We start from the raw sequence: 23,878 nt of genomic DNA, 5'->3' as shown, positions 1-23,878 counted from the left end.
CCCCAGGTCACAATCCACTACTTCACCCAAACTCCTTCGCAGATCCCACAGCCCAAGCCCTTACGCTAAGCTCCCTTCTGCACCTCCTTCATTAATATAATGGCAGCCCTTGGCCACTTAAATTGTTTGAGTGGCCCTCCCATCAAAAATTATTGCCCACCCCTATGCTAATGGCGTAAGGTAAGAAAGAAAGATTCTTTTAATAGAATTTTTTTGAGTGTTGCAAATATCTAAAAAAAGCTCTGAATGATTTTTTTAAATCCTGTGTTACTCATTAATACATGGTAAACTGTATTGCATTAAGGCCAGATCTTTGCTATCTGGTAGAGTTCTGGCTCTTCTGAGTCAGAAGCAGCAAGCACTAGGTGTGATGCTAACTGTTTTGTAGGATGAAACCTTATTTGCAAGATCTTTGAAACGTGCATCTGTTTGTTAGAAAGGATAGGGATACATGTACTCCAAAGTCTCAGAGGAATAGCCATGTTAGTCTAACTAAAAAACACACACACAGAAAATGGTCCTGTCGCACTTTATATAAATAGTATCATGAGCTTTCATGGGCACAAACCTCTTCTTCTGCCAAGGGTAGTATTAACTTTCTTTCTATCTGATTTCATATTACATAATCATAATCATTGTTTCTTGTTAATTATCACTTGCTTTAATATATTCTCTTTCACACCTATGAACTATTTAAAATACATATTTATATCTATAGTTTTTGTTTGTACTGATGGGTGTACATCCACACCCCACCTCAATACTGGTGGGGCACGAGAAATTTCAACCCACCCATGGATGGAAAATCTTAGAGGGAACACTGGTTGTGAATATCCTATAATTTAAACTACATATTTTAAAAGTACACTGGACAAAGTATCTGGAAGTGTACAATATGAACCAATATTACTGGTTCCACAGAGACTGATTCTTTTCCACCATGAAGTCTGAGGATATCTACAGTATATAATGATTTCTCTGCAGATAAACCACATGGCTTCAGCTTTTGTCTTAGTCCAACATCACAAGCAAAGTTACATACACAAATATCATATTTACCTGTAAGAGAAAGCAGAGTCTTGGGGCTGTGCTACTTGACTTGCAGAATCTGGAAGGTCATCTGCTGACATATTCTGCAGGGCTTCATCACGTGGAGAGTCATGTATGCTTTCGCCATCTCCAATTACGTCTGAGCAAACATTCCAACAGAAAATTCACAAAAAGGAACTAGACTGCCTAGCAATAAATTGTTCATTTGCTTTCTTTCATTTTTAATTTCCAAGAAGAATTTTTAAGTTATATGGAAAAGAAACCTAGATCACTCCATCCATCTGAAGAGGACAGAATGTCAAGAGTAAATAAAAACAATCAAAATATGTAACAGTTTGCTTTTAAAAGGAACTGTAGAATTCCATTTTAGTGATCAATGGTCTTTCATTTTTTACAAGAACTGGAAAACAAATTGTTAATATGACATGCATAAGCTATCACCACCAAGAATTTCCCATGGATTCGACCAAGAGTTCTCTTTTGGCTCCCATTGTCAGCATGGATGCAATTAATGTTGTGGCTATAGCACTGCATACATTCTTACCTGAGCTTTCATAATTTACTATAGCTCCTTCACTTGGGCTGGTTCGCTTAATAGCATTCCTATATTTGTCCAGGATATCTTCGGCAGCCTGTGCCTGTGCACTTAGTCTGGGACTGGGATCATCTGCACAATGAGGAAAACAGAACAGGGAATAGCTCCACGTGGTGCTTGAGTTCAATGCAAAGTACAAACAACACTACATAACAAGTTTAAGACCCAGTAAGTCTTCTGGGCAGGAATGGACTAATCACAATAACCTCCTCAGTTAGGAAGCTAATTTCGAGCATTAAAACGTTCTCATTCCAAGTACATACATTTCTGTAAAAAGGAATGTTTCTGCTATTCCAGAATTTGGGGTGCATACTTTTAGTAAAGGATTTGCGAGGGCAAAATCATTTACAAACCTTGAAGTGCTGAGAACCTGTCTGGCAGCAAGTCATCTTTGTCTTTTTCTTGCTTTTCTTTTTTTCTAAATGGTATAGGAGCTGAAAATTACAGAAAATCTGCATAAGACACACCATACATGGAGACAACACAGCATGAAATCACAAACCACATTTAGAAACTGTAAGAAACCGTAAGATTAACATCAAGTAAAGGCTCCCTGAAGGGCATTTGTGTAAGAAACTGCACAGGTAATGCCTGAAGCTTCTCAGTAATACAAGTTCTCTTTTAAACAAAAAAGACAATGACATCCAAGCCTACTTGTTGGGTCAACAGGTTGTCTATTGTGATCATATTACTAATTATGCCCTTAGCAGCTACTGAGCTAAGCAGACAATCAGCACTCCCCAAAAGCCTTGAAGCATAGTGCCTTCTGAGTTCAGTATTTTTCATCTATAGATTAGGACATGAAACTGGCTAATTTCACAAATTTACTCTAGTCCTATATCCACACAGGTCCAGAGTCAAGCACTACTGTCAACTGTTTCTAGGAAATGCTTCTAATTAGTGGTTCCTGATAAAAGCCGCTATCCACTGTGCAGTATTAAAATATGTAGAAAAACAAAAAGCCAGTTAAATACTTTTATACAAGTCCAATTCATCTAAGAAGAAATCCCTCTCTGCAAAATGGGAACAATGTGGTTCTATTTTCACATGGGTGTTGTGAGGTTTATCATTTAGATACAATTGTATGTATGCAAAGTTTTAAATACCAACGATCAATTTTTAGACTGAACATGTACGTGCACTTAATATCTTTTACTTCTAAAACAGCACCAATACCCATAAATTCAAAAGCTCTTTCATGAACTACTGGACAGATTTGATCCTTTACAAGATCTGACTCTGCACTACCTGATTTTGTTAAGTAAATGTAGCAAACCAATTTTGGATTAAAACAACATAGAAAGGCAGATAATATTGCGAGAATGGACTGATTGCCACTGACTTCACGCAGTCAGCCTTTCAGACTAACCATTTAATATATGATATCACAGTAACTGGGGATTTAATCACAAAACATTTTCTATCAGGGCAGAATTATTGAAAACGACATGCAGCATTTCTGAAGGTGCCAAGAACATGTAAACGTGAGACTTCATTACCTTTGGGCATAGCAGAAACGAAACGCTTCCTCCACCAGGGTCTGTTTCTGTCAGATTTCTCATCATCACTATCTTTTCGTTCCTCCATCTATAGGGAAAGTCAGCTTATTATATTTCAGTGTGCTGAAATCTTTACTTGACTTTGTAAAATGGACGACGGAAAAATATTTTCTTGATTAGCAAAGCAGCATATAACACAGTAAAATAACTGAAAGTTTAAGTCCTCCTAGGGAGGGCTGTTTGCAAATGCAACTGTTTTTTCTGAACTAAAAGTTGTTCTACAACAGTCCCAGAAAAATCTCTCTCTCAAACGTTTGTCTTCAGTATGTTGAAACACTTTACTTCACAGATCCTACAGCTAAAGCACGTCATGTAAATCAAACAAAGGGGACCCTATTTGGGCCACTCACATTTTAAGCTTTGATGTTTTAAAAATCATACTACAGGTCACCTTTCAGAAGGTGCTAGAACAGCACGATTCTCCCCAGTTCACGTATTTCCGCGGCGCACATTTTTACTCAGAAATGACATGTGAGAAAGAGAACCAAGATGTAGCAGCATTTCAGCTTCACAATGGATGTCTTACCTCTCCTCTAGAGGAGTCTTTACTGGGGGATGAGGATGAGGATTGAGGCGCAGCCCCTGAAGCAGCTACTCCAATGTTGGGTATTTGTGAAGGAAGCTCCCTTTCTTCATTACCAGGCCGCCTGTTCCAGCCAGGGTCGCTCATAGGTCTCCGAACTGATGACACTATGTCAGAGCTTCTGCTGCGGACCAGTCTTTCTGGGTAGGAATGCCTTTGTTTGAATGCCTCCAAGTCAGCTGGGATTAAGATGTGGGAGCCAAAATTTGGGTATCTGGCCTCATTATTTCCCATAGCTCCTTCTAGAATTGGGGGATCTGGTGGTGGATGAGCAGGTCTTGCATAGTGCACTTTAGGCCTAACCACTGCTGATGCACCTGGAGCCATGAAACATTACATCAGTGAACCAAACATTAGTATTGTACTGTGGTGGTTATGCATGTACATAAGTTTCTCAAATAAACAAGGCTTTTTCCACCCAGTTAGATGGATAGCAGTGATTGATGTATTTATCTTAAAAACAAGAATGGCTCATTCTTTACAATTTACCTTCGTGTGATGACAAAGGGTCAAACAATGCAAGCAAAGAGTCCGATTGAGAAGGGGGAGAAGTCAAGTGACTGGCTCCTGAAACACAGAAAGTGGATCTGCATGAACCATTCACTGCTTCTTAGCTAAAGTGGGGCACAATTCGTAAGCTCTGGGAATGCTTTTGTAACAGGCAGCATTTAGTAAACGCTTAACACTTCAAAATGCACTGAAAAGAAGGCACCTGAAAGCACTCGCAGGACTGAACAGTCAAATTGTTATAAAAACCATAAAAACACAAACCAAACCAAATCCCACAGAACACAGAGAGAGGAGCAAGTCTCAAATCCAAAGAGCAGTCAAACTAACTTGGTAAAATTACATAGAATAAAGACTCACATCTGAGACTCAGCAGTAAACCACCACCTCCTCTTTCTAGTTAGAAGCATAAACACTTCCGATAAACAAATATGGAGAAAATGTTTGTAAATGGCTTCTCAAAAACCAGAATCCACATTTTCTAAATCGAAGTGAAGTTTTCTTTTATGCCATGTTTACCCCACTTTTTCTTGCTGGGATGTATAGTGTAACAAGATTTTACAGTCACAAATTCAACAATTCCTCATGCGCTCACTTAAGACATGGTTTAATTTTTCACTTACTATCCAAGGGCTTTACTTACCATGAGCTGTTTCATCCATATCAGGACTTGTCACAGAATCTTTACCTCCAAAGTCAGAGCTACATTCAGACCTAAGGTCCTCGATCTTATTAGGAATATCCTCAGAGGTTGCACTAATGCCTGACAAATGACAAAAGTGTCTGTAAGGGTCTTTGAGACAAAAAGGAGGCAGAAAGAAAAAACAAACTTTTGCACATCTGTAATAAGTTTTTGCTGCCAACTCCCAAACACTGATTTCAAGAGAAATGAGAGCTTGACATTCTAGGAGAAGAGCCTTGACTTTAGAATTCTGCACTGCTATAAGGTCTTGTAATGTTCGGGTTCCATCTTTGTATGCCACTGTTTAATATAGACAATATAAAGGACTGTAAGATTTGCAAATCATTTTCACAAATCTATGACAGAAGCAAGTAAGATAAAGAGAAAGTACAGAAGTGTGTTACACTAGATAGAATGAAGATAAGATGAAGGCAGGTGTCCATAGTGAGATACAAGGAAATTTGAGGCAATTTCTTAGATTCAACACCTTACTGCAAGTCTCTGCTTCTGTACAACAGATTCTCCAGATTCCACTGTTTTTGGCACGATGAAGAGCATGATGGGAATCAGAGTATGAGCACCAGACAAAAAATACCTTTGTATGGGGGAGCATAAATTTGATGAAACTGAGCACATGGCAAAACAAACTCGTTATCATCTAAGAAAGCAAAACTTGTTCCTGAAAATAAAGACACACCTGACACAACGCTGAGGCCTGGTGTACTGGGACGAGAACTGACCTCCCTCACATCTGTGTCATCAGAGGTGCTGCCCAGCCCGGAACAGCTTTCCAGCTCTTGTAGTCTTTCCTCCTGCTTTAGATCTGGGGCCTCTAAATGAGAAATGGTGCATTACTGCCCAGTGTTATTGTCATGTACAATTCACATACAAAAAGATGGTGTGGGGATTTAGATTTTAATGTAAAGAGTCTAGTTAACTTTGTCACATACTCTGAAATGAGACATTTCAGCCCATTCTACTTTGATGTACTGCAGGCAGGGCAACGCCGATAGTACTTTATCTCTATAGCAGCATTTTAATACACATATTTTTACTCTAAGAAAAAAAACCCTTGAATTAAGCTTCATAGTCAGAGACAATGGAACAATATAGTAAATGCTCATGAAAACATTGAAACTATAAAAACTCTGCCTAGAAAGATTGCCATAGACTGAACAGTGATCCGTTTACCCTTCATTTTTCTAAAACATTGCCAACAGCCACCAAGCCATGTTAGATTTGCTCTTGCATTAGAATCTAGTCCTCTGACTTACGTCCTCTATTCAGCATGGCAAGGTTAACAGCATCACAAAACTAAGCCCTTTCTGCTTATTAGAAATCCTTGTGCACTGAACCAAACTCACCCAAAAGAATTACAAACAAGACACATACCACAGCACATCTACTATCTTCCTAGTCATTGCTCACCATTCCCCCTTACCCCAAGCTACCATCCACAGAGAATAGTTACAAACTGGCTTATTGTGCAGCATAAGTGCTCTACTGGGTATCTTTATTTGCAATGCGGCAATTTTAAAGACTTCCATAATTTTTTAAATTTTATTTTGGAATAAGCAGCAGCCATCTTAGTTTGAGAAAGGACAACTATGATTATTACCTTCCCTTTGACATAGCTTGTGTTGTCTTTGGGCAGGTAATATTCCCTCTCAAAGTGATGGAGCCAAGTGATGCCCTTATCCAAAAATATTTATAAAACAACACTGTTCATATCAAAGATCAAACTAAAGAGCAATTGTGGGATTCTGACCTGAATCACTGGGCAATACCTCTACACTCCAAGCTTCACTGGTGGTTTCTGATATAGTTGACCCTGTGCAGGGATCAAGCAGCACAGATCCTGAACCTGGCAAACACAGCAAGCTGCCAAGCATGTTCTCTGCAGCTGCACCTGCACAACCAAGATGAGAGGATTCTAGTAAGAGACACCATAAACTGGATGCCAGTTGTGATTACAGAAGACACACAACATCTACTGAAAAGGAACAGAAGAAAGCACTCATAAGAAAGGTAGGATAGAGGTCTACAGTTTTCCTACAAAGAAGCTTGGATTTAACACCACTTATTTCATAAACAGAGAGAATGAGAGCTCCAAAAGCGCTTAACGTAGTTCTTTCTTGCCAGATGTACTGTCAGTTACCTGCAATTTCTTGCAAACGGTCTTCATCAATATTTGGATCAAAGTCACTGCCCAAGACATCTGTGCTCCAGGTCTCGCTAACAGTTTCTGATATGTCCCTATCATCAGTCAATCCCATCATATCACGGATTTCAAATTTACGGAGCTTGTCATCAAGATTATCCTGAGTCGTGGCTAGATAAAAATAAAAGGTGTTAAAAAAATTCTTCAACATGCTACAGGTTAGCATGCAACATGCTAACTAATTCTGTTAAGTAAAACAAAGTTTTAACTAACAAAGATCTGTACAGCACTTTAATACTAATCACAATTTTTGTATGTTCAAATAGATACAAAACAATAACACTCTTTATTCGTATTTGAGAAACAGACACTGACTTCTGTGAGAAGGTTTAAAAAGGGTATATATCTGCCAAACACCAGAGATCTATTGTAACTGTTTGCAACTACGAAAGACAGACATGAAGGATTGAGTGAGCATGATGAAAACTGACTGAAAGTGGGATTCGTTTGTGGAAGGAAAGAGACTGAATTCCTATCAGTTGGAACACTTTGCCCTTTCCAGTTAAAGTGCTAGTAACTACAAAACTATCTACAGTCCAACATTTCCAATTGCTACAATTCAAATTATCCTTTTCCCTCTTGAAAAGGAAGGAATCATAAAGCAATTTTAAAATATTTATTATGACGACTGAGATTTCAAAATAAAATGTAAGTTCACTGCTCTAAGAACGATGTTAACACTATTTTAGTGGACAACAATAACTTGCATTTATTTTTTCATTAGCAAGTGAGAGATATTCAAAAAAGTCTGAAAATAATCCAATGATATAGAAAGTCTCTTTACTCGTCTGACACATCCAATCTGGAGATTAAAAATAGACAGATTGAGAGGAATTGTATCAGCCTACAATAATCTCTTCACTTTCAGCTGTGTCTGTATCTACCTTGTTCATGTTCCAATAGCTGCAAGGCTTCAACACCATTGCTCCCAGAAGGCCCTGCGCCAAGCTCTGACACAGACTCTCCTTCTAAATCCAAAGAGGACACAGAATTGGAGCGATTTGAAGGACCTAGTGAAAATTGATTTTTCTGTTAGAGTTGTTCAAACTTGAAGACTAAACAATACAAGATGCAATTTACTAGCAAGACTGGAAGAAAAAACCAACCAACCAACCAAAGACACCCAAGCTGTCATTTTCAAGTTAGCCACTTGTGAAATACTGAACTTAGGGACTTCTAAGGTGCCACACAACACTAACCAATCTTCAGATATCTTGCAACAAATAGTTAGCACATCAATATTAGTGTACTTTTAACCAAAATTGAAACAGACTTTTGTAATCATTGTTTTTCCTCTAATATTTGGATTTTATTTATTCTGAAAAACAAGGAGAGAGAAAAAAAAACCAATCATGGAAAGTTAAGTAAACCTAACAAGGTATTACCTGGGACATTTGAATGGCTCATAGAAGCCTATTCAATACCCCAGGGAAGCCTTTTGATGTGTGTGATACTCATATAAAAGAGCTCTTAAGAGCTTAGAAGGCATTTTACATATTGAAAAAAAAAAAATCGATAAATAAGATTAAAAAGTCAGTCTGGGAACTACAAATTTAAACTGCATTCATGCCAATAATATGTACCAAGTTGAAAATCCTTTTGTTCTTTTTCAATTACAATTAATTTGACTCATCGCTCCAAGTCCAAAATTATCTTCGGCAACCTGTATGTCAAAGTTAGAGCCAAGGATGATTTTTTTATGGCCAGACATGACGGTAGGATTTGGGGGGAGGGAGGGAAATGACACTTTTATAACAAAAGCTTCTTCTAGAATTAAAACCTGACAACTTTTTGAATACTGAAGTAACCCTTCACCTTCAGATATTCCTTCCAGATTATCACTGCAGAGGGAAAAGCGCAAGGTTTTATCAGGTTTACCATGGAGTTTGGTTTCATCAACAGGGACATCGCCTTGTCCTCCATCGGCAAGCTGCATATTTAAGACCTATGGGGAGAGTGAATAAACATGTTTAATTAACTCAAAAATTAAATTTTATTTACAGTGACTTCTAGCAGCTGAAGCCAGATTTTTTTTTAACTTTTCTAGACCTGCAATGGCAGTGTCAATATCTAACAGCTCACATTTGAGGAAAGATCAGCTGTATCAAGACCGATCAGCAGTAGTGAGATTTTAAAATAGCCAAGATGTAAACGTTCAGTACGTCATGAAAATGGAACCTCAACTGATTTTTTACTTTCATGGCACCTTAATATCACATAGCAATCAATAATTACAGCACTCCAAGAGGAGGGAATTTGAATTATTGGGCAAGACACTAATAGACTTCAAAGTATGTTGCTCTCTTATTCAAAGAGCACGTTGTGCCAACAGCTGCCCATGAATAATGTAATACGTGGATTTTCAGCCTTTACAAGCTCTGATGAGGCAGTTCAAGTTTGCTCCCAAGCAACGTAATATGAAGTAACATCTCCACAAGCTTTGCATAATTAACACTTCATTATTTATTATGCTGCAGTTGTTAAGTCTGTTTAATCACTTTCATTCTAAATACTTTGTTTCGGGAGTTTATAACTTGGACATACACAGTAACTTTAGTCTATACAATTTTCTAGAGGATTAGCATAAAACTTAATATGCTTGTAAAGCACAGAACCAGTTCCTTTGGAGCCACTGAAATCTCTTCAATCTATGAATCAGAAGGGTTTACCCTACTAAGAACAAAGACATCTCTCTGCATAGAATGGCAAGGCAGGGAAGGATTAATGAAGGTGGGGTTTATCTGCTTTCAAAATCCAGTTGCAGACATCATGTTTACTTGGCAGCAGAGAAACTCTAAAGCCATATAAAATACAATACTTATTTTACACTGTTCTCCTTGACTTCTTCAGAGTTATTAAAACTGCCCACATGTCAACTTGCGTGCGTTCACACACGCTATCAGGGAGGGAAGACGGATAAATACTCTGTTCATTTACTATTTAGGTACTTAAAGTGACCACACAACCTTCTCTCAGATCCCTTCTGGCCCACAACAGCACAACGGCAAAAGATTCAGGAAGTGAACCACTGGCTAGATAAGTGGTGGAAGGTTTTGGATTTGTGAAATACTGGTCTCATTTCTCTTGGGAGAGGGGTTCATATGGCATGAATGGCCTCCATCTCAGTAAAAAGGAAACCCATCTCCTTGGGGATAGTGGCTAGAGTAATCAGGAGGGTGTTTAACTGCAAAAAGGACGAGTAAAAAGAGTGAAGCACTCATAAAAAAAAAAATCAAGATGTTGAGAACAAAATTAACCAAGGAACCAGGAAACACAATGAAACAAAATTTCTGTTTGATAAATATTTCTATTTTTCACCAAATACAGAACAACTGTTATATTCCCATCACATGGTGATGATTGCTCTCTTTCCATAGCTCTTGTCTCTGCAGGCCATTAAACAGAAGTTACTAAAAGTAGACATTTTTATATCAGCAGGTCCAGATAATTCTTTGATGGAAAAGTTTTTAAAAAGCTGGCTGAGGATCTGGATGGACTGCTAATGAGAAGTTTCAATGTGTCCTAGAACTTCCCTAGCCCTCTGAAAGACTGGGGGAGAGGTAATATTATGCCAGTTTTAAAAAAGAGTAAATAGGATGACCGTGAGATTTTCAGGCCTACCGGCCTGCCAGATCCCAGGCAAGATAACTGAATGGCTGATACGGAACTCAACTGAAAATTAAAGGAAGGCAAAATTAAATACAAGTCAACATGGATTCATTGAAAACAGATCCTTTCATTCTTTTGATGAATTTACATGTCTAGTTGATAAAAGTATATATCAGTACTACTGCTTTGACTTGGCACCAAACAATATTTTGATAAAAAAGGACAGTCTACGGCACACATTAAATGGACAAAAACTGGCTAACCTGACGGATCTCAAAATGTAACTGAACTGGAAATTTTCATTGAGAGTCTATTTCCTGTGGGATCCTGTAGGGATCAGGTCTTGGCCCTATGCTATTTAATGTATTTTCAATTATCTGGAAGAAAACAAAGCCATCACTGATAAAATTTGCTGATGGCACAAAAATTGGAGTGGTAAATAGTGAATACAGGTACTGATTCAGATTAATATCCATTTTAAAACAGCTAGATGTAAAATGTAATCTAGAAACAAAGGACTGAAGCCATACTTACAAAATGGGGAACTCTATACGGGGAAGCAGTGTCGGAAAAAAATTTGGGGGTCATGGTGGATAATTAGATGAATATGAGCTCCCAGTGGGGAAAAAGAGCTAACGCAATTAAGAAGAAGCTTGATTAGGAATACAGAGGTTATTTTACTTCTTATGTGGCACTGATGCAATTACTGCTGGAAAACTGTGTCCGACGCTGGTGCCCACAACTCAAGGATAGTGATAAATTGGAGAGGATTCACAGAAGAGCCATGAGAATGATTATAGGGTTAGAAATGTGCCTTATAGTAGCGGTTCTCTAACTATGGGTAGCAATCTCACTTATGGGGTTAGCTTAGATTTGCTGGGGGCCCAGGGCTCAAGTCTGAGGGTTTCAGCTCTAGGTAGTGGGGCTCTGGTTACAGCAAAGGTGGGCAATAATTTTTTGCTGGGGGCCACTGCAGACATTCTTGAAGTGGCCCTGGGCCGCACCGGAAGAGGTGGGGCCTCAAGCAGAAGGGGCGGGGGATTCCCCCAAGGTGCCCATGCCCCTAGTGGTGGGAGGAGACTTCGCATGCTTCCCCTTTTCCCCCCCAGACCAATCAGGGTGCATGATGCTTCTAAGCACCCGAGCGCTCCTCGCAGGGTGGGGGCAGGGAGGAGGAAACTTCACACACTCCCCCCACCTCCTGGCCCTGATCGACTTGGGGACAGGGGAGCACACAAAGCCTCCTCCTGCCCTGCCAACAGCCATGCACTCCAGGCAGGGCAGAGGAAACTTTATGCACTTCCCCCTTGATTGGCCTGGGGGCGGGGGAGGAGCTGGGCCTCCGCAGGCCAGATCAACCCCCTTGGCAGGCCGGATCCAGACCTTGAGCTTTTGCTCAACCCTGGGTTACGGGCTCCCGCCTCAGAATGAAGCTCTTAGGTTTTGGCTTTGATCCTCCCATCCAAGGCGGTGGGATTTGGGCTTGGGCTTTAGTCACCTTGACTCGGGCAATGGGACTAGGGCAGGCTCAAGATTTGTGTAGTAAATCAGGAGGAGTTCCCAGTAAGGCTTGAGACCCCTACCTTATAGTGATGGACTCAAAGGTTACGTCTACACAGCAGTGTTATTTTGGGATAACTGACATGATTTCCTAACAACATCGTCTGTGTCTACACTACAAGCAGTTATTTCAACAATGTCAAAATAACGTCAAGCTGGAGGACTTCTTACTCTAAGGGAAGTCAAAGGAAGAGTGGTCTGCCTTCGACTTCCTGCTGTGTAGACCGTAGCTATTTTGACTTAAGCTACATAATTGACACAGCTCAAGTTGCATAGCTTATTTCAGCTTTAGCCCTGCTCTGTAGACGTGCACAAAGAGAACACTCTATTAACATTAACACAGCCAAGGTTAAAAGGTTACTTGATTACCATCTCTAAATACCTACACGCACAATGTTTAGTAATGGCTCCTCAATCTAGCAGAGCCAAAGTATAACATGATCTGGTGGCTAGACACTGAATCTAGGTAAATTTAGACTGAAAATAAAGCATACATTTTTCACACTGACAGTAACTGACCACTGGAACACTTTAACCAAGGGGTATGGTACGTTCTCATCACTGGTAATTTTTAACGCACGATCAGATGTTATGATAAAAGATATGGTCTAGGAATTATTTTAAGCAAGTTCGATAGTTTGTGTTATACAGGAAGTAAGTTAAGTGGTCTCCTCTGAGCTCAGAATCTATGAATGTGAGGCTGTGGCACACCCACCTATTTACCCTGGATGCTGTATTAATCATTACAAACAGAAATCAGTTGTGGTTTGGTGAACATTTGCAACACCTAAACACAGCGAAACAAAAAAAGGGTTTTAGCCCTAATTCTGCAATTTAAATCTGGTCTTAGTTTGGCCCATCTCAATATTATTTCGTGGTCTGAATACACATTGTTCATTTCTCAACACATGTTATTTACATTTGACGCCTTGCTCATACCTCATTTTCTGACATCATACCAGGGGTGAGCTGTGGACCTGTTCCCAAAGAAATAACCAGTACTTCTTCTGGCTGAATTTCCTGTATCGAATCCTGGGAGGATCCTTCATGGTCTCCATGCTGGTCCATTTGAATATTTGATCTACTTCTGCTACGGGGAGCTAGTGACATGTTAAAAACAGAGTGTTATGAATGTTTTCAATATTTAAACTTTCAGATTATCTTCAAATGCTATTACAATACAGAAGTGTGATATTAGCGCATGCATATCAAAGAATGGACAAAATGCAGAGCACAATTTGCAGCTTTCTGGAAAGATGGAAACTGATACTGGAAATGTGCAAAACTGACACACAGCCTGTGTTGTTATTTAACTATTGCACTACTGTGAAAACATCAGACTTGGAGCACAGTGGCTTAAGATGTATCTAACACACCATGCTTCTTCATTTATCCACAGACATTCCTGCCACAGTTATTTACACGCATTCTTCCTTTGCAATAGAAACTCCCCTCTGATTCTGTACCATTGCCAAAAAAAGAGCACCACCAGAAAGGCACTTGTGTTTAAAATACTTTTTAAGCAGTTTGAGATTTCAACACACACACACACACACACACCCCACACACACCCCACAAAACAACTGTGCCAACCTCACAACCTAAAGCATCTTACACTGGTAAGAAATCCCCACAATATTAAATAGGAAAATGCTCATTGAAAAGCACCAGGAGTCCAAGACAAACAAATGAAGAACATCTGGAAAAGTAACATTTTGGATTTGGGTAATGAACCATTTATTGGTCCTGGCTGGCTTCAACAACTTAAAGACCCTGTTGTTGCTAACTAGAAGGGGGAAAAAAAAAATCAAGCTTCTTATGGCTTAGAGGTCTGTTCAGAAACAACGCAGAGGATGGATGGATGGGAGTGGGAGAAGGAGAGAAGACAGATGAAGTGGGGAGAGACAAAAAAATTTTGAACATGTAAGAACCAGTTCCCAATTTAAAATTCTTATCTCCAAGACCCCTTACCAGAATGAGAATCTCCCATAAGATGGTTTTAAATGTTTCTAAATGCTATGAACTAAGTCATAAAGTAACAGACTACAAATTATCTGCTACTATGTTTGTATAGTGCCTAAAGCCCAAATCCTGATTAAGAATTACAGGAGCACTACCTCAGTAAGTATGTAGGAACAGACATACTGGGTCAAACCTAAGGTCCTTCTAGCTCACTATTCTGTCTTCTGACAATGGCCAATGCCAGGTGCTTCTAAGGGAGTGAACAGAACAGATAACTCTCTAGTGATCCGTCCCCCATCCCAGCTTCTTGCAAACAGAGACTCGGGACATCATACAAACAAACAAACATTTTTTAAAAACACCTTATCCCTTCAGCAGTCATCAGCAAACTCCCTGGACTACACCCAAACATCAGTAATAGTTACTCAACAGACATAAGCTGATGCCTCCCTGAATGCCTGCAAGAACAGGCAACTCAGACAATGCTGTTCAGAAAAGCTACCTTAAGTCTGGACCTAACCAATAAAACTTCCTAGCCAATGTACAGCTCCACACAGGAATTAAGGCCCCGCATCCTAGGAGTTACTGAGCACTTCCCAATGAAGTCAACAGAAGCTAGACACACACTGCACAACCAGATTCTAAAGCAGCGTTACTAACAGCTTTCAATGTTTTGTGGAGTAACTCTTGGGGTTTAAGACAATTTTGGACTGATATAAAAGGGGATTCAAGTGTACACTAGATGGAATGTATCAAACACTACCTGTTAGACATGCTCATTTATCATTGTGTGATGGCATAAATGAAAATGCCACTCAGCCTGACCGTGGGTGGTTCTCCCCTGTTCAAGGCAGGTACAGATAAGAGAAATAAGCCCTTCAGAACTCAAGTATGCAACATCTTGCACGGGAGAACCACTCTGAGAGCTGCAGGAAGTCACAAAACACTCACAGACTTGAAGATCTGATGTTACACCACCAGGAACTGATCAACACACTGCAAAGCAACATCACAAGACTATCCTGAGTATTTTGTGGTTCTCTGTAACTCCTTTTAACACAATCTTCTCTCTCTCTCTCCCCATTTTGGATACCTTGGAGAAAGAGTCAAGGACCTGAAGTTCCTTTTCTTTCCTATGGGATGGCAACATGGCATCAGTTTCCTCTGTTGAAACATGGAAACTGAAACCAAATATGCAAATCTAAAAGTTAAATTTTTACCTTCAAATAACATGCATCAAAGGGAGACTGGGCTTTTTAGGTTACTACATTTTTTTGGCTATTTAAGTAGGAAGTGCCCTTTGCAACGGAACAAACAGAAGCCTGGCAGAAAGCAAATTAAAAAGAAGCATGTGAAGCATGATTTTATGAAGTAAATTCAAGTTTTACATAGAGGAAAAAGGGAAAGAGTCCATTACCCACCAAATGGGGTTACTAGATTTATGTGAGCTGTGAGATTGGTGGCAGAAGTATCCCAGGCAGTAATGGCTGCCAACTGTTGTCCTGGGTTTCGACAGCATTAAACAAAAATAAAATCAAGCCTTTGAACAACAAAAATATTTTAAACTGTAAAATAAATACAAACAAGAGATTACTTCACTAATGTAAGCCTAGAATAGAACAAACGTGCATAGAGAGGTAAAGATAACTCAGGATACCCAAGGTAACTGCTACCTTTAATTTATTATTTTAAATATAATATTTTGCACCCTAGGCTACAGATTAGATACAAAGCTCTTTTTCTCCTTTTTACTGAATATCAATATTCTAATCATATAATTAGACTCAGAGTGCAGTACTTCAGATCTACAGAAAAAAGTGCCACATTTTGAGATGGAATATTTTGAGCTGAAAAGGCATAAAAATCCTGAAATTCTAGGTTTCAGAATGCTCTACATTAAAATTGGTATACAGATTTAAGACAGCATAATTACAAGGCAGACTCCTCTCTTACACTGCTTACATTTTAGCATTATCATCAATGAATCCCCCAACCTCCATCCTGCCATTTTTCATATATTCGTTCCCAGATGTCTACACCTGACCTTCTTCCCTGCTCCACTCTGATCACTTGACTGATTGTCTCCACCCTCATCACCTTTATAGTGAGGATTTAAATCTACTTCCCCATGCCTTACTTCTTCCCAGATTCTCACCTTTTCCAGACTCTCCAGCATTTTCCTCACTAACAGCCTGCCACTTCTCTAAATATTGCAAAACCTGCACACTGCTTTTTCCTCCTACTCTCCCCGCACCTTTAAACCCTCTCTGAATCAATGTTGACAACTGCACTATCTTCACCACCACTCGAACTCTGACTCTTTCCTTGCCTTCTCTCCTAGCTACTGGCCTGCACTATTTCACTAACATATGCTAATTAAAGTCTACGTTCCATGCAAACTAGAACTCTACAAATTCAATTACACAATACAAATACACTAAAATTTAATATGATATAAAAGGCAGAACTAAGAATAACAAGACGAATTTATAGAAAGGAAAAATTACACTATACATTGGAATGATTAGATCATCAAATATTCTTCTAAGGAAAGTGGGAGAAACATTGAGAAATTTTGAACTTGACCAGACAAAGCACTAGAAAAATATTATAAAAAAAGTACAGTGCTGCTAGAGTGGTTACACCAGAAAGATGATCCAACAGATATTTTCATTACGAAAGTCTGTTTTAAAGACAGCTATGCTACCCACAAATACAAAGTGGAAGTGGAGTGAAGAAATCTTAAGTATATCCTACAAGAGGACTGAAGAAATGCTGAATACTCTGTACAGAGAGCAGGGAAGCCTATGAACAAAAAGCCTCTGATGTAAGATTTTTCTTCACAAGTTTCCTCACCTATAGGCAATCGATTTTTTTTGTTGGCTGGGGTAGTTGCAGGGGAGAGTTGTGGAGTACTGTAAGGAGTAATTTCAAGGCTGCCACTTTTTCCAGGTTTGTTCTGGGGTAAATTTGCCAACAGGTTTTCCAGAGCCATCCGATCTTCCTTCAACTGGTCACTCGACATTACATTTCGCATAAAACCAACCTAGGAAATTGGAGTTTGTACAATTAAGAAAATGAACATGAAGTTACATATTAAAAATCTCTACTGTAAATGCGTGCAGGAAAATATTACTCCTATTAAAGAACCAGAATATTACCAAATTAAGAAGTTGGCTGTATGTCATATAAACCACAGTCCTACTCAACCCTTCTAGAAGGTTAACTGAGGACATCGGAGGGGTTTCCACAGCACGCCCACTGATAACAACATCCAGGAAAGCAGCAACACAGTTCTGCAAGGAAAAGACAGGGTTGTTTTTGTTTTGTTTGTTTTAAGTGAATGGTTTCAAAATTTTAGAAACAAACATAAGGAACAAGAGGTCTACACAAAATGTACATGGGAATATCAGTTTTGCCACTTCTTACATAGATAGCAAACATCTTTTAGCCAATGAAAAGTAAAAAATTATGCAAATTTTAGAATCCCTTTCATTCCTTATTTGAATCTGAAAGTGTAATTTATCTAAATGCATTCTACACTCCTCGTTATTTCTCCTATCCCACGGCACTGGATAACTTATTACAAATTAGTGTAAGGAACTTATATTTAAATCGTTCCTTTCCCAGGACCCCGTTGAGCATAGTTTACAAGTAAAACAAAACTACAGGGGACAGGGATAGGTAAGTAAAGGAACTGTTAATTTAAAAGTCACACCTGACTCAACATTTATCTAGTTTCATTACAAGTAGCAAGAGAGACTGAAAGAAACAAGCAAAAAAGTTTATTTTATTAGTTTGCTTTCTGCGTTTGACAGCACATCATGTATAGTTAATTGCAGTCTCCTCTGTGGAGTCAGTTTCCCAACTGTGTATGCTTGCTTCACCCAGTAGGAAAGGAGAATAAGCAATTCACTAAAAGGTGGGGGACAGGAAATGAAGCAAAAATGGAAAGGGAGATCCATAAGCGGGTGTGATCTTTTTTAAATTGCCTACATTTCAAGTTAATGGTGTCCACTCAAAATAAAACTTATGCTCGATTCAAGAGAGAAAAATTATGAAAAGTCACTTAGTATCGGTTTTAGAAAATGCCATAGTTTAATATCTTGTTAGTGTTTTCATTTAAGCAGAAAATTTGTGTGTGTCTAGTAATCAGGAAGCATGACTCCATGTTTCTGGGTTCTATTACTAGGACCATGCAGATGTCACTCAACCTGTGCCTCAGTTTACCTATCCATAAATTAGATATACTACTAACATACCTCATAAGAGGGTTGTAAAGCTTATTTGTGTCGCAGAGCAGGTCCTTTTGACCATGGCCTCACACGCGCACATTGCCCATTCTGACACACAAAGGCCGCTCACAGAAAATGTAGGCCGCTGACACACTCTGAGAAAGCATAACTTGTAAGCGCACAATGCAGCTTTCAGTGAACGGAATTTAACCTTGTAGGCATCTAAGAACAGGGCGGTGAGCATGAAAAGATAGAGCACAGCTGCAAGAGACAGATAAGACTCTCTTGACTGGTCCTTGAAGGTAGGGCGGTAGGCATACGGAGATAAGACGCAACTGCCATGCACACTGACCATGTCCGCACCGAGCACTGTCCACGGGGCCATCAGGCAGGCATAGTGAAAAATCCTATAGGGCAATATTGCACATTACCTCATTACCAGCCTATTAGGCCTGGCCAGGGAACAGACCCTAATAAGGCACCGGATATCAGGTTATGTTATAAAAGATCCTCGACCCCTTTGTTCAGGGAGGTTCCGTGTATTGAGGTCACATGTCTTTTTGCCCAGCTGAAGGATTGATCACCCTGAGGCTGCCTCCCCATCCTTTGAGTCAAAGATAGGGGTGCGCGAGTTCTGAGAATGCTCCGAGTTCTAGTGTGTCTTTACACTGTTATCATTGCTGGATTTGTTAGTTATTGGTTTAGTTAATAGTTGAATCGTGTTAATTTCACTGTGTAATTTTGTAGAGTGTAACTGAATTCTATTAACCACACTGTGTAAATTGTATAATCTTGTGTTGTGTAGTGGTGTTGTATTTAGGCCAAGTATAACTGTTAGAAATAGAAACCCAGGAGTTGTTAAGTTGTAGAGGTAGATTAATGACTAACTCCACCAGCTGCCCTAAAATAACCATAGAGGGGCTGGCTGTGGACGGAGCTTTTATTATCATTATACTGGCTTTCTTTTTATATTTTTTGCTTGCCTGCTGCGCTGCCTTAAGTGAATTAGAAATAGTGATTTAATATAATCGAATTATAATCACAAAGTTTGGTTCAGTTTTTCCCTCCTGTAAAAGCACTAGGCAATTACTTGTTAAAAACTCATTTTAAAGTCATTTGGTTTTAATAAAAGAATCGTTGTGCTTAATAAAAAATCATTTGTTTCACTATCATCCAGTAATTTTCACTGGGTAGTCGGCTTTAACCCTGGGGGCTCCCATCACATCACTGAACCAAGGTGCGACAATTTGTTTGTGAAGTGCTTTGAAATTCAGATGAGAGGGGCTACAGAAAAGCAAAGTGTCAAATATTTACAAATGTATTATTTTTAGTCCTGACTCTTACTTTGTCAAATTTGCCAAGGTTGCTCTTCATGTGTGGATCTCCCTCTTCAGAACCTGTCATTGCCAACTGCTGCAAAAGTCTCCCGACCTAATATGGAAAAAGAACAGTTAAGGCAAATATTTCACAAACAATTATATAAACACCAAGACAGATCACAATTAGGGATGTAAACAAAGTCAATGATTAACCAACATGCTTAGGCTTGACAACTCACATTTCCCCAACACGCTTGCTGCCTCTGTATCAGAAGCAACAGGGGGGAGGAGGAGGCAGCAGGAGCCGGTGCTGGGGGCGGGAGGAGCCAGCTTAAAAGCACCAGCTCCATGGTGCCGCCTGCCCTCCTGTCCCCTCCCCTCCCTGGCCCTGAGGACAGAAGCTGCTCCGCCTCCCATTGAGCAGCCTCTGTCCATGGCAAACTGAGGCTGGCCTGGCAGCAGCCCCTGTTCATGGCGGGGCAGCAGGCAGCTAGTCTGTGGGGGAAGCTGGTTTTTAAACTGGCTCCCCTTGCGGACCGGATCCCACCTGCACTGCTGCCTCTGATACAGGGGCAGCAGCACTGAGTAGCAGGGGGCTCCCCAGAGTGGGGCCAGATTGCACTGACTGCTGTCCCTGCCCCCGGGGACTACACAATAGTTGAGTAACTGCTAAGACTATTCAATTACCCAATATCTAACATCCCTATTCATAATGCAGGAACCAGGTGAGAAAGTGCTTCCAATTCCAACTATTTTAATTTACATAGACCTTTTGGGACTAAAACTTCTCACATTTATTCTTAGGCCGAAAGTAAAATGTTCTATGTGGATATATATTTAGTCCTGCCATGAGTGCAAGGGACTAGACAAGATAACGTAAATGTCCCTTCCAGTCCCATGATTCTAATGGAATTTCACTCCTAGCTATCCAGGTTATCTAAACAGGAAGCACATTTTCTCCTATTAAGAAAACTGTGTACTTTTTCTGCTCTCCCAACTCAAAGGCTGCTTTCTTTTAATTCCATCTTCCAGTCAATGAACAATATATAACAGTACCATATTTGAAAAAGAAATCCTAGCCAAGCCTTGTGGATGGGGAGAAAGCGGTATGTGACACATCTTTACTTTCTGACCTTCTCATAAACTAGGGAAATACAACCTAGATGCAGCTACTATAAAGGTGGGTGGAAAACTACTGCCAGAGGGTTCATACTGAGTGGGATTCCACAGGGGTTGGATCTGGATCCAGTTCTGTTCAGTATCTTAATCAATGACTTAGATAATGGCATAGGGAGTACACTAAACGTTTACAGACAATACCAAGATGGGAGGAGTGTTACAAGTGCTTTGGAGAATAGGATTAAAATTCAAAATCGTCTGTGCAAACTGTAGAATGGTCTGATGTAAATAGGATGAAATTCAGTAAGGACAAATGCAAAGTACTCCACTTGGGAAGGAACAATCAGTTGCACACATACAAAATAGGAAATAATTACCTAGTAAGGAAGGGGGGGAAGCAGTCACGTAGCACATTACAGACTAACAGGTTTATTAGGTGATGAACTTTCGTGGGGCAGACCCGCTTCTTCAAAGGGATACAATGAAAAAGTAAACAAATTACACAGTAACAAATCAGCTAATTTGTTTACTTCTTCATTGTACCCCTCTGTTATATAATAGTCATGCCAATTCACTTACAGAATATGATGTGAAGAAGTGGGTCTGCCCCACGAAAGCTCATCACCTAATAAACCATCTTGTGAGTCTTTAAAGTGCTACATGACTGCTTTTTTTGTTTTGCCATGATCGGACCAACACAGCTACCTCTCTGTTACCTAGGAAGGAGTACTGCAGAAAGGGATCTGGGGTTATAGCGGCTCACAAGCTAAATATGATTCAACGGCATGACACTGTTGTAAAAAACGCAAACATTTTGTATGTATTAGCAAGAGCATGTAAGCAAGATATGACAAGTAATTCTTGTGATCTACTTTTCACTGATTCGGCCTCAACTGGAGTATTGTGTCCAGTTCTGGGTGCCACATTTCAGGAAAGATGTGGACAAATTGGAGAGAGTCCAGAGAAGAGCAACAAAAAAGATGAAAGGTCTAGAAAACATGACCTATGAGGGGAGATTGAAAGGACTGGGTTTGTGAAGTCTGGAGGAGAGATGATAGAGGGGACATAAACAGTTATGTACTTGAAAAGGTTATTATAAGGAGGGAGAAAAATTGTTCTGAACTTCTGATAGGATATGAAGCAACGGGCTTAAATTGCAGCAAGGAAGAGTGAGGTTGGACATCAGGAAAAATATTCTAACTGTCAGGGTGGTTAAACGCTGGAATAAGTTGCCTAGGGAGGTTGTAGACTCTTCATCATTGAAGATCTTCTAAAAGCAGGTTAGACAGACACTTGTCAGGGATGGTCTGGAGGATACTATCTTGCATGGAGTACAGGGAACTAGACTAGAAGACCTCTTGAAGTTCCTTCCACTATGCTAATTCTATGAAATTATATTATTTCAATTTGTGTAGAATAGCAAAAGAATACTATGTTAACAAAAGTTGAATATTAAAATTTAAAACACTGCTAAACCAGTCTCAAATATTTACACTTTACAGCTCTCAGCTTTATGAAAACAGGAAAATTACCCTTTAGAGTAGAGATTAGATATTTATATTTAACTTCAACAACTGCTCTCGAAAACACCAATAAATGACTTTGAGGTTTAAATCTGCCTCTCCAGAGATCATAATAGCAGAAATGTTTTTATATCCGTGTTCTTCACCTTATCCCTAGTAAAAACCCTAACAATAAATGCTTAGACGATCTCAGATAAAAGGAGAGATTGCAAAGGACTGCAGAGGATTTTTTTAAACCAAGGGCTGGGGAAAAGCTGATAAGTGAGGAACAGAACACAGTTCAGGTAGGAAAAAAAAAAATCACGTAATGAATTTATTAAAGGGAGATCTCCATGGCCTAGTAAAGAGAAAAGGAAAAAATTTGGTAAAGTATGGACAGCAGCTAGAAAGGAAGAGTCAAATATAAGAGCCCCATTTAAATACAAAACCTACAAATGCTAATATACAACTGCTAGACATCTAAATACTAAGATGGGTGAACTAGACGGCTTGGCACTAAATGAGGATATTGATATAAGCAGCATCACAAAAACTTAGTGGAAAGACAGTTGATGGGACACAGTAATACCCAGATTCAAAATATATAGGAATGATGGCAGGTCATGGGGGAGTGGCACTATATGTGAAAGAAAACAGAGTCAAAGTAAAAATCTTACATGAACGTTATCACCCCGTAGAACCTCTAGGGCTAAAATTCCATGACTGAACTATAAGAGTATAGCTGAAAGAATATACTGAGGACCACCTGATCAGGAGTGTGATGGCGAATGCAAAATGGTCAGGGAAAGCCTACTAAGAGGCTATTGGTGCTGAAAACACAATGATAATGGGGAATTTCGTTACTCATATATTGACAAGGTACATGGCACATTAGGAATGGAGGAAGAGAAGAAATTCTAGATGCTATAATTTACTGCTTCTTGGAGTAGCTTGTCCTGGCACCCATAAGGGGAGAGGCAAGTCCTGATTTAGTCGTAAAGTGGAGACTAGGATCTGGACAACAGTCAAAAATAGCTGAATTGCTCAATAATACAGATCATGATGTAATTAAGTTTAACATCCTTGGAGATGGAAAAATGCCAAAGAAAACCACCACTGTAGAATAACTTCAAAAAGAGAATAATGAGGAAGTTAGTTAAACAGAAATTAAAAGGAACACTGACAAGGGTGAAATGCCAGCAAACTACAGGAAGACTAAATACATCACGTTAAAAGGCTCAACAAAATGTATGCCCCAAATTTAAAAAACAAAACTGTAACAAAAAACACCACCACGCCTAAGTAGCAAAATAAAAGAAGAAATAAGAGGAAAAAAAGTACTTTAAAATTGGAAGTCAAATCCTAGTGAGGAAAA

The 23,878-nt window shown here is 39.5% G+C and overlaps 1 protein-coding gene across 4 annotated transcripts in view; it reads right to left on the bottom strand.

Moving 5' to 3' along the window:
* The window catches only part of GAPVD1 (GTPase activating protein and VPS9 domains 1), a 56,124-nt gene that overhangs the window by 12,512 nt on the left and 19,734 nt on the right, over positions 1 to 23,878 (bottom strand). For 2 of the 4 annotated variants that reach the window (XM_075905686.2, XM_006114312.5), the window contains exons 4-19: positions 19,908 to 19,994; positions 17,490 to 17,624; positions 17,185 to 17,374; positions 13,306 to 13,466; positions 9,013 to 9,142; positions 8,082 to 8,207; positions 7,135 to 7,308; positions 6,745 to 6,885; positions 5,674 to 5,808; positions 4,938 to 5,057; positions 4,277 to 4,354; positions 3,731 to 4,104; positions 3,145 to 3,232; positions 1,999 to 2,079; positions 1,595 to 1,717; positions 1,060 to 1,189 (exon numbers count right to left, since the gene is read on the bottom strand). In XM_075905686.2, coding sequence (XP_075761801.2) covers positions 1,060 to 1,189; positions 1,595 to 1,717; positions 1,999 to 2,079; positions 3,145 to 3,232; positions 3,731 to 4,104; positions 4,277 to 4,354; positions 4,938 to 5,057; positions 5,674 to 5,808; positions 6,745 to 6,885; positions 7,135 to 7,308; positions 8,082 to 8,207; positions 9,013 to 9,142; positions 13,306 to 13,466; positions 17,185 to 17,374; positions 17,490 to 17,624; positions 19,908 to 19,994 — 2,273 coding nt within the window. Of the gene's footprint in view, positions 1 to 1,059; positions 1,190 to 1,594; positions 1,718 to 1,998; positions 2,080 to 3,144; positions 3,233 to 3,730; positions 4,105 to 4,276; positions 4,355 to 4,937; positions 5,058 to 5,673; positions 5,809 to 6,744; positions 6,886 to 7,134; positions 7,309 to 8,081; positions 8,208 to 9,012; positions 9,143 to 13,305; positions 13,467 to 15,749; positions 15,831 to 17,184; positions 17,375 to 17,489; positions 17,625 to 19,907; positions 19,995 to 23,878 lie in introns of all 4 variants that reach the window. The other 2 variants (XM_089772845.1, XM_075905687.2) reach the window with 2 other exon arrangements.

This window comes from Pelodiscus sinensis, chromosome 23, assembly GCF_052426305.1.
Source record: "Pelodiscus sinensis isolate ZL-2025 chromosome 23, ASM5242630v1, whole genome shotgun sequence".
Lineage (NCBI taxonomy): Eukaryota > Metazoa > Chordata > Testudines > Trionychidae > Pelodiscus > Pelodiscus sinensis.
This window is presented reverse-complemented; position numbering and strand designations above follow the sequence as displayed.